Raw genomic sequence first — 15,104 nt, forward strand, 5'->3', positions numbered from 1 at the left:
ACGGTGCCTCGACCCTTTTGCTACTGCGCATATGTTCTGCGCATCTCGGGATAGCCCAAGAGCCTCTATCTCTTAAGGAAGATGTTTACTGATTCAAAGGTGTTTCTGCGCGTCTTATAACACTCTGCGCCAAAAGCAGATCTTCGCAAGGACTATTGAAATCCAAAAAGAAAATTGGGGGTAACCACTCATTTTTCAGAGATAATTGAGCTTCATTTTGCAAAAAAGAAAATGCCATACGTTGTTGTGTTGTTGCTTAATTATCTCTGAAAAATTCGGGGTTACCCCGCTATTCTTTTTGGATTCAAACAGCCCTTTCAAATGTCTGCTTTTCCCGCATATTCATAAGCCATGCAAAAATACCTTGGTATTAGTAGGTACCATCCTTAAGTGTATGAATGAGCGCTAGAGCAAGCAAAAATCTAAATGAGCTTAACCTGGTCTGCTAGCTCTAGCAAGGAATTTAGTATCTCTTATGACTCTTAGCCGGGGATGAAAAGATTTAATGCACACGCACAAAAAGAAAATCCTTGTGCAATTTGAGTTTTCTTTCAAAGTTAAAAACGAGCACTCTTGGTTCAACATGCACCGGTGTGAACAATCTTTTTCCTTTTTGTTTTGTTGTCTGTGTTATTCCCAGATGTGAATGCCTTTGATAGTTCAGGCAGGACTGCACTTCATAACGCCATTCTTGGACGCCACGTGAAAATTTTAGAGCTTCTCTTGGAGTCTGAGGCTGACACATCAATTGTTGATCGCAGCCAAGATGCACCGCTCCACAGTGCGGTCCGCTCTGGCAAAGAGACGCTTATTGAAGTAGGGTGTAGTTTTATATTTGTTTCGTAGTTGCATTCATATGCAAACAAAACTAATTTTCGCATGAAAAGCTTTACACTTAGCCTCGCTTTCATAATGAGGTTCACAGCAAATACCATTAATCCTGGTGTTTTTCCCGGAGGGACTGTGTCCCCTTGAAAGTGACTTCCCACATATAAAGACTATTACGCAACGTGATCAATTGAACCCAATCAGATTCAGAGAAAAAGTAGGGATGAACTATGAAAAGTTAAAGACATACGAAATTTCAGCCTTTTCAGAGGCATACCCTGGGTTTAATTTTTGGCATTTTTTTGAAACTGGGGTAAAGGCAACTCTAAATTACAGTGTGCACCATTCTTGATTTTATTTTATTGGTTTAGGAGACGGGTACGTTGTCATTTTTGTTGTCATAGCACATTCCGTGAGAAAAACAGAACAGGCAAATAATTCTCAAAACCAAGAACTGTAGTTTTGTTCGTTTAACTGATATATTTTTTTCCCAGGCTTTACTGCGCGGAGACAAGTGTGACGCAAACCTCACAGCAAAGAGATCAGTGACTGCGCTTCACATCGCTGCAGAGATGGACAATGTGGCAATATGCAAAATCCTGGTTAGTGGCTGATCGAGAAAATTGAGAACTTTTGGGTCATTTACACAGGCGATTCCTAGTAGCTGATCGCGTTTTTTTGTAATGAGAGCAGATCGTATGCAAGACCCGTACAAAAGCTGCCTTGGGCGAATCCCCCAAGAAACTTACGTGACGTGACGCGCTCTTTACAAATATAACCGTGAGCATAAAAGTCACCTTAAGAGAATCTTAAGCTAAGGATTATAGCATTCTCTGGCGCTGTGAGATCTCCGTAAAATCGCAACGAACATCGCCTGTTCTGTACAAAGACAACGTGATATCGCAAAAGTCAAAAGTCACTGATAAAATCACGTCTGAATCACCTATGTAAAGGGACTCTTAATTATATCGAAATAGCCTTACTTACGGCCCAGCTTATATTGGTGTTTATAAGTGACAAGATTGCGGATGCTTTCATTAGATTGAGCATGGTGCTTCTGTGGACTGCTGCGACGACGAGCAGATGACACCGCTGACACGAGCAGTGGAGAAAGGAGCCTGCAATGTTGCGAAGTTTTTCTTTGAGGATGGTAAGTGTTTTGAATGGATATGCTGACTCTCTCTCTCTCTCTCTCTCTCTCTCTCTAAAAGAGGCAGTGTCACCTATTTTTAGTGTCCACTTGAATAGCCAAAAAGTTTATTTCTATGAATGTTAACGTTAAAATAACGGTTCAGTTTTGTTAACAATACCCATACTAGTGCACAGAAACTAGTATCATTCATCTCTGACTCCAGATGGCAAAGATGGAAATGGGTTGTAACTTGAAAAAATTGGCCAATGTTTAAAAGTTCCTCCTGTCATTTTATATTTTCGTCCCGGTGCTCAAAGAACAATGTCATGTTAAAGAAGAGGTTCTTTGACAAATATTCGAGCAGTTTTTACCGACATACAGCAAAATCTCCGCGACAGTGTCCCTTTAACCATTGCATTAAGGACTGAGCAGACAAGAAAGAGCCCTCGCCTTAAGGACGGTGCCTACTAATACCGAAGTATTTTTGTGTGGTTTATGACTATGCGGGAAAAGCAGATCTTAGCAAGGGGTATTGAAATCCAAAAAGAAAATTGAGGGTAACCACGCATTTTTTTAGAGATAATTAAGCAACAAATATTCTAAAAAGCCGTAAAATACAAAGCATGTATGACGTTTTTTTCCAAATTGAAGCTTTATTGTCACTGAAAAATGCCTGGTTACCCCAGTTTTCGTTTTGGATACCAAGAGCACTTGCTGAGTTCTACTTTCTCCGCTTTCTCCATGCAAAATATCCCTGTATTAGTAGGCACCACCCATAGGAAACCCGAGTATCTCCAGATCCCCAGAACGTATGCGCTGTAGCAAAAGTAGACACCGTCCTCAATTTTTCTTGACTTTTTGATATATAGTCTTGGACAGTCTTTTCAGCCGAATTACTGTTTATTTGTTTACAGCTAAGGAAAAACAGAAGGACATGATGAAGGATGTTCTTGCCAACGTGGATTCTGATGGCAGCACTTTGCTTCATTTGGCAGTCGACAGTGGAAGCAGTGAAGTATGCATTCTACCTAGGAAAATTTGTGATTAAAGTTTGTTTCAATTTTAATGACTGATTCACTGTTTTTCTTTTGATTAATAGATGGTTGACCTCTGTCTTGAATATGGAGCTATTATTCGACAGCCAAAGGTATCTGATAACCGATTTTACAGCTGTGTGCTTGTTGCCCTGGCGATTGAGTGGAAACGTGGTTGGAGGTTGCATGCGAACGCTGACGTATTTCCGACTGTCGCTTCTGCGGCGAGAAGCGACAGTCGGAAATACGTCAGCGTTCGCAGGATAGGTTGGTAAGGTCTCTGTTTTGACATAGACCCCGTTGCTTTTCTTATGGAAATCACGTTACTACTTACTTACTTACTTACTTACTTGAGAATGATGTATTTATTCACTAAGTGACACAGGCATACTCGAAAAAAAATCCGAGTGCTTCTGTCAGGAGTCGAACCTAAGACCTTCCGATTACTAGTTCGGATGCGCTACCACTGAGCTACAGGAGACTCATGGGAGCTAAGGCCATTAAACTAGGTTCATGAGACAAACATCCTGCATACTGCTAGGTTGGAATGTCATGTGTGTCATGCGGAATGGAATAAATGTGATGGAATAATTTAAGTCTGGTGAATAAATGAGAATGATGTATTAATCAGTAAATGACACAGGCACACTCGCTCTGAGGTTTGTTTGAACACAAAGTCAAGTTCAGCCTCGCTTTCACTCAAACGTCAGGTTACTAACCACACAACTGTACAATGGACCATTTAGGTAACTAAGAGTCCCGTTAGCTTACTAGGGACGTTTTAAACATAAATTGTTGACGCGCAGTTTTAATTACTCAGTACGATTTCCTCATTCCCCGTCATGCAAGGAGCGTGCGCGTAGAGGAAGAATTTTATATAAGTAACCATAAGGCGCTGGTGGTCGTTGTAATAATTTTACGCGGACAAACTTTTTCCTAAATATACAGTAACCACTATAAATTATTTTGATGAATCGCTTTCTAACAATTCTCATCATTTTGTTATAAAAACTTTCAACCACAGGAAAATGACAAAAGTACTGCATTCCATCTGGCCTGTGGTTCAGGTACTCTAGAGATAGTTAAGCTCTTTGCATCCAAAGATCCTGAAACTTGCCGAGTAGCTTTGGTTGATGGTCAAGGCTGGACTCCTCTGCACCTGGCTGCGATGAACAATCACCCAGATGTCGTGAAATTTCTCTTGGGAAAGGTACGTGGATAGTGTTTCTTTCGTGGCCTTCAATTTCCAAATATTAGAAAACAAACAGGACTGAGAGAAAGACAGTCGAATAGCTATCACGGTAACAACATAACAAACAGCACCACAGGACAGTAGCTTTCATTTGAATGTTCACACTTTAGGTTTCAATACACACACTCAAAAGTTAGAACCACCTTCTACAGCATAATAAATAACACTACAGGAAAGTACTGCTCATTTGCTTTCATTTGAATGGTCACACTTCAGGATTTCATCCACAGACTTTAAAGATAGAACCACTTTGTACAGCACAATAAACAACACCACAGGAATGTATTGCTCAGTAGCTTTCATTTGAATGGTCACACTTTACGATTTCATCCACAGACTCATTAGTTAGAACCACCTTGTACAGCATAATAAATAGCACCACAGGAAAGTACTGCTCATTTGCTTTCATTTGAATGGTTACGATTTCATCAACAGACTCAAAAGTAAGAACCAACTTGTACAGCATAATAAATAGCACCACAGGAACGTTCTGCTCATTAGCTTTGATTTGAATGGTCACACTTTAGGATTTCATCCACAAACTCAAAAGTAAGAACCATCTTGTACAGCATAATAAACAGCACCACAGGAAAGTCCTGCTCAGTAGCGTGGGAAACTACTTCTTCACACTCCTCTAATTTTTTACGTCACTATTAGGGCGCCATTGTGGACCCCCGTGACAAACACCGCCGCACCCCTCTCTTCTTGGCAGCTGAGCGTGGTGGAACAGAAGCTGTCAAGATTTTGATTAGCAGTGGTGCTAACGTGAGGGCCAAAGATGTGGATCTACGATCTTGTGTCCGAGTAGCAGTGGGTAATGCATCGACTATGGAGGTGCTGCTTCAGGTGAGAAAAATTTTTAATTAGTTTTCCTGGATTACATGAAGGAACTCACCCGAATGATCACAATTCACCTATTTATAAAATGATCTTATTAGAGAGGTTTTCAATTAAGTGTCGAAAGTAATTTCGCGTTTGCTTTGGTTTTGCATTACTACGCTCTGTGATTGGTTAACAAAACTGGCGCCACTTTCTCAACCAATGGGAATCCAAACCAAAACCAATCGTGTTGTCGCCGCACGCGTTTTCCCGCGCTTGGCGCCAGTTACATGTATTTGCTTCAAATTCTGATTGGCTCGTTGTGTTGTTTACATATGTTGCGATTGGCTAGAGTAATTACTTTGGTTTTGGTTTTGCGACACTCAACTCATACCTTCTTACTCTATTGACCATAAAATGTTCTTCCATAGAGACGCGCAGCCATTCCTCTGATTACTGATAAGGACATCACAGGGTTCGCTCCAGTCCACTACGCTGCCAAGTACGGAAATTTGGAGGTAACATGTTTTAAATAAAAAAAAAATGCGTGAAAAGAAAAGAAAGACATATGAACTGTAAAGTGAGAAACGGTTTCGACTTGTCCAAGAACAGATTGAAGTTAAAAGTAGTACAAAAAAATGAAAGATGAATTTTAATGGTAACAGTCGAGGTAATCTCTGTGGATCACATGTACATATATTGACATCAAAGGGACATGGCGGATTTAATGTCATGATTGCATTATCACTTCGTTTTTGTTTGCCTTAAGCAAGCAGGACCACTATTTGCTTACATTTGATACGAAGGTTGACAGACTGGTTCCATATCACTTTTCAACTCAACAGAACATCTTGCTGTTTATGAAGCGAAATAAAGCCACTACAGTTGTGACGTCAGATACTCTGGACACGGCGCTTCACGGAGCTGCTAAGTAAGAAAGACAAAATTGCCTAAGACAACAAACACAAAATCTAGAGTACTTTAACTTGCTAATAGTCACGTTTCGTACGAAATAAGCCAATGCTTTTGGCTCGGGTACGGAATCTCTCAATAGAATGGAAGAATTAAACTTATTTCGAGAACTACAACCCCAATCTTAATCCCAATCCTAATCCTTAATAGACCTTTATCACACAACGGCCATGTTGAGTCTCAGGAGAACAAAAAGCTTTGTTTTTACATGGCAAGCCTCGCTTTGAATTCGCGTCTGCCGAGGCTTGCCGTGCGAAAACAAAGCTTTTTATTTCCCCGAGACTCAATATGGCCGCCGAGTGCTAAGAGTCTAGCCCAATCCTAACGTGTGGTAGTTTCCAATTCTAATTAGTTCGTTTGTGTATTTATGTTTGTTATGTTACATTACACGAGTTCTCGTTTGCCAAAATCTCTAGCAAAATATGACTAAATCTTTCAAAACAGATGGGAATAAAATATATAGATGTGTAAAGCATTTCCAACGCCTGTATAGCCTCCCTCGCAGACGCTCTTTTGGCTCGTCACGCAAACTTTCTTTTCAGGGGAGGAAAGATTGCGTGACGAGCCAAAAGAGAGTCTGCGAGGGAGGCTAACGCCTGTAAGGAGTTAGCTCTGACTATCAGCATCACAAAATCAACACTCATGGTCCAGGATGTTTACTGCCCTTCGTCCATGTCAATCAATGGCCACGTTTTCCATCTGGTCGACATGTTCTCCTGCCGTCGGTTCAACCGTCGATAGCACACTAGAGACCTTAAGATTCTAGGACGAATACGACTACGAGTTTGTTTATTAGAGAAAGAGTGCGCACGCGTGAACCAGTGTCATTTTGGCGGGAAAACGCGATAACCGTCGTCATTTTTCTACGAGTTTTGTGAGAACGACGCGAAAACAAGTTCTCGCGAAACGTAGGTGATCTGGTATTTTTGGAATCGCGAAAGGGATTAGCTACCATCGTTTTCCAAGAGTATGGATGTCGATAATAAGCCGTTCCACAGGAAAATGTAATTTAAAAAAAACTTAACGACAAATTAAGGTATTTATCCATTTCTTTTTTTTTTTTTTTTTGTCAGATATGGTTGGCTGGAAATAGTGGACGCGTTGCTCTCCGGCCGCAACATTCGCTCCATCAACGTAAAAAACAGCCAAGGAAAGACAGCTTTGCACTTCGCATGCGCAGAAGGACATGATCGAGTGGTTGAACAATTACTTAAACTTGGTGCGACTGTGGGAAGGTGGGTTCCCTGTTTATGTTTGCTTCTGATGTACTAGAAAATTTCATTACTTGTTTAACCTACATAGAAGGGAACATAATTGAAGATAATAGATATTATTTTTGTCGTAATTTGAAGTTTTTTCTACCAATGACTATAAGCATTTGGCGAGATCTTCTTATATTGACTCTGTCGGCCGCGGAAGACTAAAAACCAGAAAAAATCTCTGTGGGTAAGTTATTAAAAGACAGTTTAGAAGGTGTTTAACAAAACCACGTTTTAAGCCATTTTAAATTTTGCCAACAGTCATATCTAAACATTGCCTGCTGTTGACGGTAACAAGAAGGCTTGCATCCCAGACTAGAAAACTATTTATCTATTTAAAATAAACCACTTATAAACAGATTTGGAGGCCCACTGATTGTCTTAAGCCGGGGCCTAAGTTATAAAGCCCCTTGCACACCAACAAAACATGTTTAAGTAAATCAGGTTTAACAAAATGAAAACCGGTAACAGAAAGCTGAACCATTGGCTTTGGCATAGGATTCAAGTAAACTTCAAGTTAAGCTTTCATTTATGCTAAATCGGCAGTCGACAAAAATCCGAAAGGAGCTTTTATGAAGGAAACAATTCTAAACCGTGTTTAACTAAACAGCTTTTAAACGTGTTTAAGCCTTGGTGTGAATGGGACATTAGACTCTGCTTAAAGAACTGGCCCTGTGAGCCTGATTTAAAACAAAACCCTGGTATATTAGACTACAGTCGTACCTCGCTCTGCGACCACATCTCGTAAGCGACCACGATTTCAAAAACCAAACATTCCCCATTCAAATCATTATAGTTTGAACCTCTCGTAGGTGACCCCAGCTACTTTTAAACGCTAGAACTTTAAAAAAATTAAAAGGAAATCACTTAGGTGTGGGCTTCGCATGAAATACTGCAAGACTGGATTATTCCAGGAAGAGTAGCATGAGCGATGAATTGATTTTATTGTTCTTTCTTCTTTGTGGTGTGTCTCTAGCGATCACAATAACAGAACAGCTCTTCACGTGGCTGCCAAGAGAGGCTCCAAGCGATGCGTGGAGTGTATTCTGCAGTACCACCCTCAGAGTATCAACCTCTTGGACAAAAATCAGGTATGTAAACTTACCCAATACAACAATTTAAAATTATGGTCATGGTGCACTGAGTATTCGTCGTGCGTAATCAACAGATATCCTGCGATATACTTAATTTCGTATGTCGGGGGAAAAAATGGCAAAAAAAATATCGTCTCCTAGTCCAGCTTTTCTGCAATAAAACTTTCCTTTGTTACCAATGTGTTGAATAATAAGACAATTATCCTGCTCAATCTTGCGGAATATACCCTGATTTTAGCCACCTCGGCCTACGGCCTTGTCGGGTTAGTATCAGGCGATATTCGCAGGATGATTGTTAAGTGACCCCAGGGTCGCTCTCTTTGGAGCTTAATTTGCCCGATGTGGCTAATTTTTTCCCGTCTCCGTACATTCGTCTGTGAAATTCTAAAATATATATCTTCGCCATTTTAAAAGGTAAGACTTTCAAACCGGAACATTCTACTAATTTTACGGTGCTCTTTCGATTAGTGTGAACGGATTTTCTTGACCTTGCCTACACCAAAATTGAAAATTATCGTTATAAAGGAAAATGAAATTCACTCTATTTACAACTTTTTCTTCTTTACCACTAGAATACTGCACTACATCTGGCCGCCATAGGGGGTCACCCAGATGTAGTCACGTGTTTGTTGTCTTCCGAAAAGCAAGAGATTCTTATGAACAAAAAGACTCAGAACGTGCTTGATGCTGCTATGGAGGCCGAACAGAAAAAAGTGTTACTTGCCATTGCCAGCCACAGAAGGTGAGGGAAGGACATTTCAATTTTTCGTGAAGTTTTAAAGGGGTTTAAAATATGGTAGTTGTAGGTGCCAAAACACTCAGTTTTCAATTGTTCTTGTTTTGCTCCTGAAAGGTGGCGAGAGGTGCTGACGTCATCCGCCCCAGGTCACATGGCACAGATGAATGCACTTGTATTAAAATACCCGGAAGTCGCTGAAGTAAGAAAAATACTTTCCAACTTAGTTCGTGTAAGCATTTTTGTTGCCGTGATGTGTTCTTGTGCGAATGTCTAGCTCCTCTTCTGGTTTTCAGTTTCTTAAACTTTGTATTTAGTAAACCAGTAACAAGCGTGATATCAGTTTGTAATCATCACACGACAAAAAGCGACAACCTAAATTTCAGATTCGAAAAGTTATGCATCGTCTGTTACTTTTGTCCTAAGTATGCTTTACCTAGAGAGCTTAATATTTAGGGACGGCCTTAACTTGACGGTTTTAAACACGTCAAATATTTTTTGGGGTCCCTTCAGGTCAGTCTTTTTGGTGACATTACACACACTCTGTTCCTGTCACAACAAAATCGATGAAATCCGACAGAAAATCGCCGGTAGTTTCAGTTACAAGTTCGATTCGGAATGTTACTCCGTATCGGACCTGGTATCATTGATAGCGTTTTCTCTCTTTTACAATAGTGATTATTTAATTTTTTTTACATAAAATATCTAGCTGAAAACATATTGTTGTTTTTATTGTCTAGCGAATTATGGATCAGTGCGTCACAAAAGAAGGAAGTCCTGATAGTGAAGATTATAGAGTAAGTTTTTATTTTTAACAAGCGTCAGAAAACTTTCTGAGAAACCGTTCTTCACCATGGCTTTTATTATCAGCATTTTTATCAGTATCATCATCATCATCATCATCATATCATATCGCCCTCGTATCAACCGGTTTTATCGCCTTATCGCCCTCATATCGTCTCATAACGACCTCATATCGCCCTTATATTGACTTCATATCGCCTTATCGCCCTCATATCGCCTCATAACGACCTCATATCGCCCTTGTATCAACTTCATATCGTCCTCTTATCGCCTTCATATCGTCTCATATTGCCCTCACATCGCCTCATACAATGTCGCCTTCATTACTTCATCCAATTCCACACTGTCATCATTTTCACTGATAATTGTTGTCTCCATCAACATCAACATCATCACCATAGTTCTTGTCCTCGTCACCATCATTAGCATCATTATATTCTCTATAAAAATCAGCAATAGCAGCGACACTTCATTGTCCGCATTTTCAAAAACTCATTAACAATTTATAAGTCCATTGACCTATCAAATGGTCGATAAAACATGACGTGCAGTGGTTTTAAAACCCGATAAAACCTCCTCCTTATTAGTATGCGGTGTTTAATATTTTTCTTCGTATGCTAATCTCCAACGTTCACAAAAACATCATTCTTATGAACTCTCTTGACACACGCTTTTCCAGGGATGTTTTTGAAGCCGTTCAAAAAACTCGCAGCACGTGATTTATCGGGTCTAAAATCACTGGGCTGCGCCTCGTGGTTTTTAATCGCGATAAAACACTGATGCTCGAATTTCCATATTGCACTCTTAAACCTGATCGCTTCTTTCACCTTGTTAGCAGTCTTGTTCATCACACGTCCTTCGTTAAGAGAGCCTTGATTTCCTTTCCTTCCTTTGCCCGCGATTTCGTCCACTCATTTTACCTCAAAACATGTAAACTCCATTTCTAACGACTCTACTGTGCAATATCTGTGATACTGGTTAATCTTCTCGTTCATTCAACTGTTCGTTCAATCACTTTAAAACTTCTGCTTTTGTGGCTAACAAGTTTTTCTTTTTCTTTCATTTTTTTTTTTTTTTCATTCTACTAGATAACGTACGATTTCTCCCTGATTCAAGCGGCTCCGAAACCTGGACAAGATTATTTGATGGTTCTTAAGGTAGCGTGAGTACCCTTTTGTAAATAAATTTGATCGGGTAAATTCTTCTTTTTTGAATGCCAACAAGCGACTTGTGTTAGTTTCTTTGAATTATTGATTTATAAATCGACTGATTGATTGACTGAGTGACTACCTTGGCTTACAGAGTGACTGTGGTTGAATGACTGACGGCTGAGTAAGTGGCTGATTTACTGATTGGCTGGCTGGCTTAAGACTGGACATATTGCCTTAATGACTTACTTGACTTACTGCAAGCGGTTCATTTTGAGATAGTAGAATGAATGAGCAATTAGACAAGCACACAAAGGAGTGAAAAATACTCGGATAAATTTAGAGGTGGATTGACTCATTGGTTAGTTTATTGATTTCTAATCTTCTCTTCCTTAATCAATCAGTTATTGAACAAACACCTGAACATACTTATCTCAACAACTTGCTCTACTCTTTGTTACAGACAATGTTAGAGCACCGTCGAATGAACTGCTTGACCCATCCTGTGTGTTTCATTATCATGAACACAAAATGGTAAGGTTTAATTTCAGTTGTTTTACCGGGCCTTGTTAGAGCGTTTTTCATTTGACTGTCGTAAAACCAAACCCAAAGCAATTACTCTGGCCAATCATAGGAGACGTAAACAGCGCAATGAACCAATCAGAACTCGAAGCAAATACAAGTATATCGCGCAGGAAAACGCGTTCGCACGAGGCACGATGGGTTTGGGTTTTGCTTCTTATTGTTTGAAGAGGTGGCGCGCGTTTTGCTAGCCAATCACAGAGCGAAGTAAAGCGAAACCAAAGCAATTACCAGTTTACTTTCGACACTCAATTGAAAAGCGCTCTAATATGTGGCAACCTTCTCATGAACTAATGGCCCTCTTTAAAATCTTCGTGTGAGCATTTGCTGAGAACATTAATTGCCATACCAACAAGCCTACACAAAAACAGAATTAGAATGACCTGTAGCCACTTGATTGAGGATCCAAAAGGACCAAAGATATCTCCCTCTCTAGTTGTTCCCCAGACGTTTTCCAAGACAATTTTGCGTGGTTAACTAAATTTCGTGCTCTTAAAATTTGACGCTTTTTCCTTTGAGCTCCGGTTGGTTTCTCTTAACTCTCACTCTCTTCGGCAACGTCCGACATCTATCGTTTTCCCTAAGTAAAATTGTTCATTTATTACTTAACTGGAATATACGTCACAGAATATCTTCTGAACGAAAGTGAATTATATATTGCCAATCCCCTTTCCTTGTTATCAAGTATTAACAGGTTGGGCTTGAAATCAGGGGGCTATCTATCTATTTGCTGGTCGCTCACTATTATATCACAGATCTACTTGAGAGTTCCAGATTGCGGGAGTGTACTGTGTTAATGTACTATCGGATAATTTTTGGTATCATGTGTCTCTTTGCTCATATACACTCGATTGAAAAAACGTTGTCCCGTACAAAAAGGTGAATCGTAAACATTGCGACCTGATGGAATTATGGGATGATCTAATGCTCCAATCACACCAAGGCTTGAAACACGTTTAAAAGTCGTTTAATTAAACACAATTTAAAGTTGTTTCCTTCATGAAAGGTGCTTCGGGTTTTTGTCAACAACAGATTTAGCGCAAATGAAAGCATAAGTTACAGTTTACGTGAATCCTATGTCAAAGCCTATGGTTCAGCTTTCTGTTGTCAATTTTCATTTTGTTAAACCTGGTTTAATTAAACATGTTTTGTTGGTGTGAATGGGGCTTCAGTAGCATGCGCATATTTCGCGTTTTTATCTTTGTCCTGGAAAAACACGTAAATTTTAGTCCCTTAAAACCGCACGTGCTTTAATTGTCTAACAAGAAGAATCTAAATAGGTCAAGCGCTTCCCAAAAAGTTGTTGGATCTTATTAAACGTTCATGATTTATACCCTTCACCTAACAAGGTTTTTTCAGTCGAGTGTTGTCTTTGCTCTTAATATCCAGTTTTCAAATTCTCTAAATTATTTCCAATACCTCCTTCCTCAGGAAGACGTTTGGATTGAAAACGTTGGTATTCAACCTAGTCCTGTATCTCCTCTTTGTGATACCGCTGACCTGTGTTGCCATCTACTCGCGGTCTAACGAGAGACTTCTGTGTGGCAAGAACGAGACGTTGCCAAGAAAGGTAACATAAGCACTTTCATTTCCAACAAGCGCAATTGATCCACAAGTAAGTAAGTAAGTTTAAGTTTATCAAAACTCTCTGGCAGTTGAAAAGAACTGAATTAACGAGCTAAATTTACAAGAGATAATGAAATAAATAAACTAATCTAATAATACTAACAACTAACTAATTGAAATATTTAAATGTAAAAAATTCCTCCGCTCTCCTGGTTCTACAATTAATTAAGTTTTTGAGCAAGTAAAATTGCTGCGGGGTTGTCCTTAAATCATAATGGCAGCTATTAGCAACGGGTTTCGGTAGTAAGTGGACCAGGGGGTGATAACTTTGCTTCATTTCATCCATGTACTTTAAACATAAGTACTCTCTCCTATCAGCCAGTGTTGTTAATAACCGTCTTTGTTGTCTTTTCTTTTTTTTACTATTTCTAGGTATACATTGATATGGAGGCCCCATGTACAAGATCAAACAGGGTATAACGACATTAATTTAAACTGTTGATATAAAGTTAAAGAAGAGCAAAAAAAAGAGGAACAACAGTTGTTCCTTAGGTTATATATCAAACACGAGGAAGAGTGTCTCATCCGATTTCCAAACACCGAGAAGTGTTTTGAGAAAACGAGAAGTTGATTTTTTTAACCAACTTTGAGGTGGAAATCTTTCGAGTGCTTGATGTAGCTTCCCAAACCATTCAAAATTCTTGGAGAAAGCAAAAGTTCACCTAATTGTATGATTAATAAGATCGCATCTCCAAACCTCCTTCACCGATGTGATTTGTACTGATTTCCTTTGTTTTGGCTTGATAAATATTAATGAGTTTGAGAAGGTCTTTTCCAAAATCAGACAATCTCGTACGCAGAGTCCTCAGGCTCTTTAGGCAGCGGTTGGTCGCCAGGAGAGACGCTGGACAATTCGAAAAAAAATTTTAATGGCTGCCCCGTAATGGCTTGCATTGTTTTACCGCAGAAATTCTGCAGTTCCCTACAGTCTCTTCTGGCGACCAACCGCTGGCCAAAAATTGTGATCGCTGACTCAGTTGTGAAGGAAAAACAAGAATAACGAATCTGACTTGACTTATGTTATTCAACAACAGGTGGTCCAGGGACTTCAAGTTTGGGTTGTCATAATTACCTTTGTTCACCTGATTAAGGAGCTTCTTCAGTTAAGAATCAAGGTCAGTGAGCTGTAAGACGTCTGGTTAGCATCTTATTCTCCTGAATTTATCACTATTTAATATAATATAATATAATTTTTAACAATTATTCCACTTGCGCTTATTGGATATGAGATGATAGATAGCCAAAGAGGCGCATAGCGCCGAGTTGGCTATAATCATCTCATATCCAACAAGCGCAAGTGGAATAATTGTTTTATTAAAAACAATCAAGAAATAGTGCTAGATCTTACTGATTTCGCTGTGCAAGAACAAACAGAAGACAATTTAATGGTCGCCATTTCTCGGCCATGGTATAATGGCTCATATACCATGGCCGCTAAGCCAATCAAATCCCTCGAATTGCATTAATAATAATATAATAATAATAAAGACTTTATTAACAGCATTTCCACAAAGCGGCTCTTCATCCGTTAATATCTAACTAAAGTTAATTACAACTAAGACAAACTTAAGAAAGGCTGTGTTAAAATGAATAACAAAATATGTCCCAAACGCTAGTTTTTAATAATTAATGATATTTATTATTTATATTGCGCATCTTCTATAAAAATAATTAAATGTGTATTACGGAGATTACAATAAAACCCAAAAGAAAAAATAAATAAATACATAAATAAATAAATAAAAATATATATTTAATATAAAGGTAATGAGACTAAAGTAAATGACCACGAAAAGAAAAATGCCCTGATGTTTAAGC

General features: G+C 39.2%; 1 protein-coding gene across 4 annotated transcripts in view; it reads left to right on the forward strand.

The window, feature by feature from the left end:
- Positions 1–15,104, forward strand: part of LOC146463676 (transient receptor potential cation channel subfamily A member 1-like) — a 41,957-nt gene that overhangs the window by 21,020 nt on the left and 5,833 nt on the right. For all 4 annotated transcript variants that reach the window (XM_085084285.1, XM_085084284.1, XM_085084283.1 and 1 more), the window contains 19 exons: positions 641–816; positions 1,323–1,430; positions 1,870–1,978; positions 2,875–2,975; positions 3,060–3,107; positions 4,019–4,204; positions 4,904–5,092; positions 5,497–5,583; positions 5,911–5,996; positions 7,111–7,272; positions 8,273–8,387; positions 8,963–9,132; positions 9,244–9,328; positions 9,867–9,923; positions 11,019–11,087; positions 11,542–11,612; positions 13,092–13,230; positions 13,659–13,700; positions 14,321–14,401. In XM_085084285.1, coding sequence (XP_084940411.1) covers positions 641–816; positions 1,323–1,430; positions 1,870–1,978; positions 2,875–2,975; positions 3,060–3,107; positions 4,019–4,204; positions 4,904–5,092; positions 5,497–5,583; positions 5,911–5,996; positions 7,111–7,272; positions 8,273–8,387; positions 8,963–9,132; positions 9,244–9,328; positions 9,867–9,923; positions 11,019–11,087; positions 11,542–11,612; positions 13,092–13,230; positions 13,659–13,700; positions 14,321–14,401 — 2,081 coding nt within the window. The remainder of the gene's footprint in view (positions 1–640; positions 817–1,322; positions 1,431–1,869; positions 1,979–2,874; positions 2,976–3,059; positions 3,108–4,018; positions 4,205–4,903; positions 5,093–5,496; positions 5,584–5,910; positions 5,997–7,110; positions 7,273–8,272; positions 8,388–8,962; positions 9,133–9,243; positions 9,329–9,866; positions 9,924–11,018; positions 11,088–11,541; positions 11,613–13,091; positions 13,231–13,658; positions 13,701–14,320; positions 14,402–15,104) is intronic.

This window comes from Pavona decussata, unplaced genomic scaffold, assembly GCF_977016875.1.
Source record: "Pavona decussata unplaced genomic scaffold, jaPavDecu1.1 SCAFFOLD_175, whole genome shotgun sequence".
Lineage (NCBI taxonomy): Eukaryota > Metazoa > Cnidaria > Anthozoa > Scleractinia > Agariciidae > Pavona > Pavona decussata.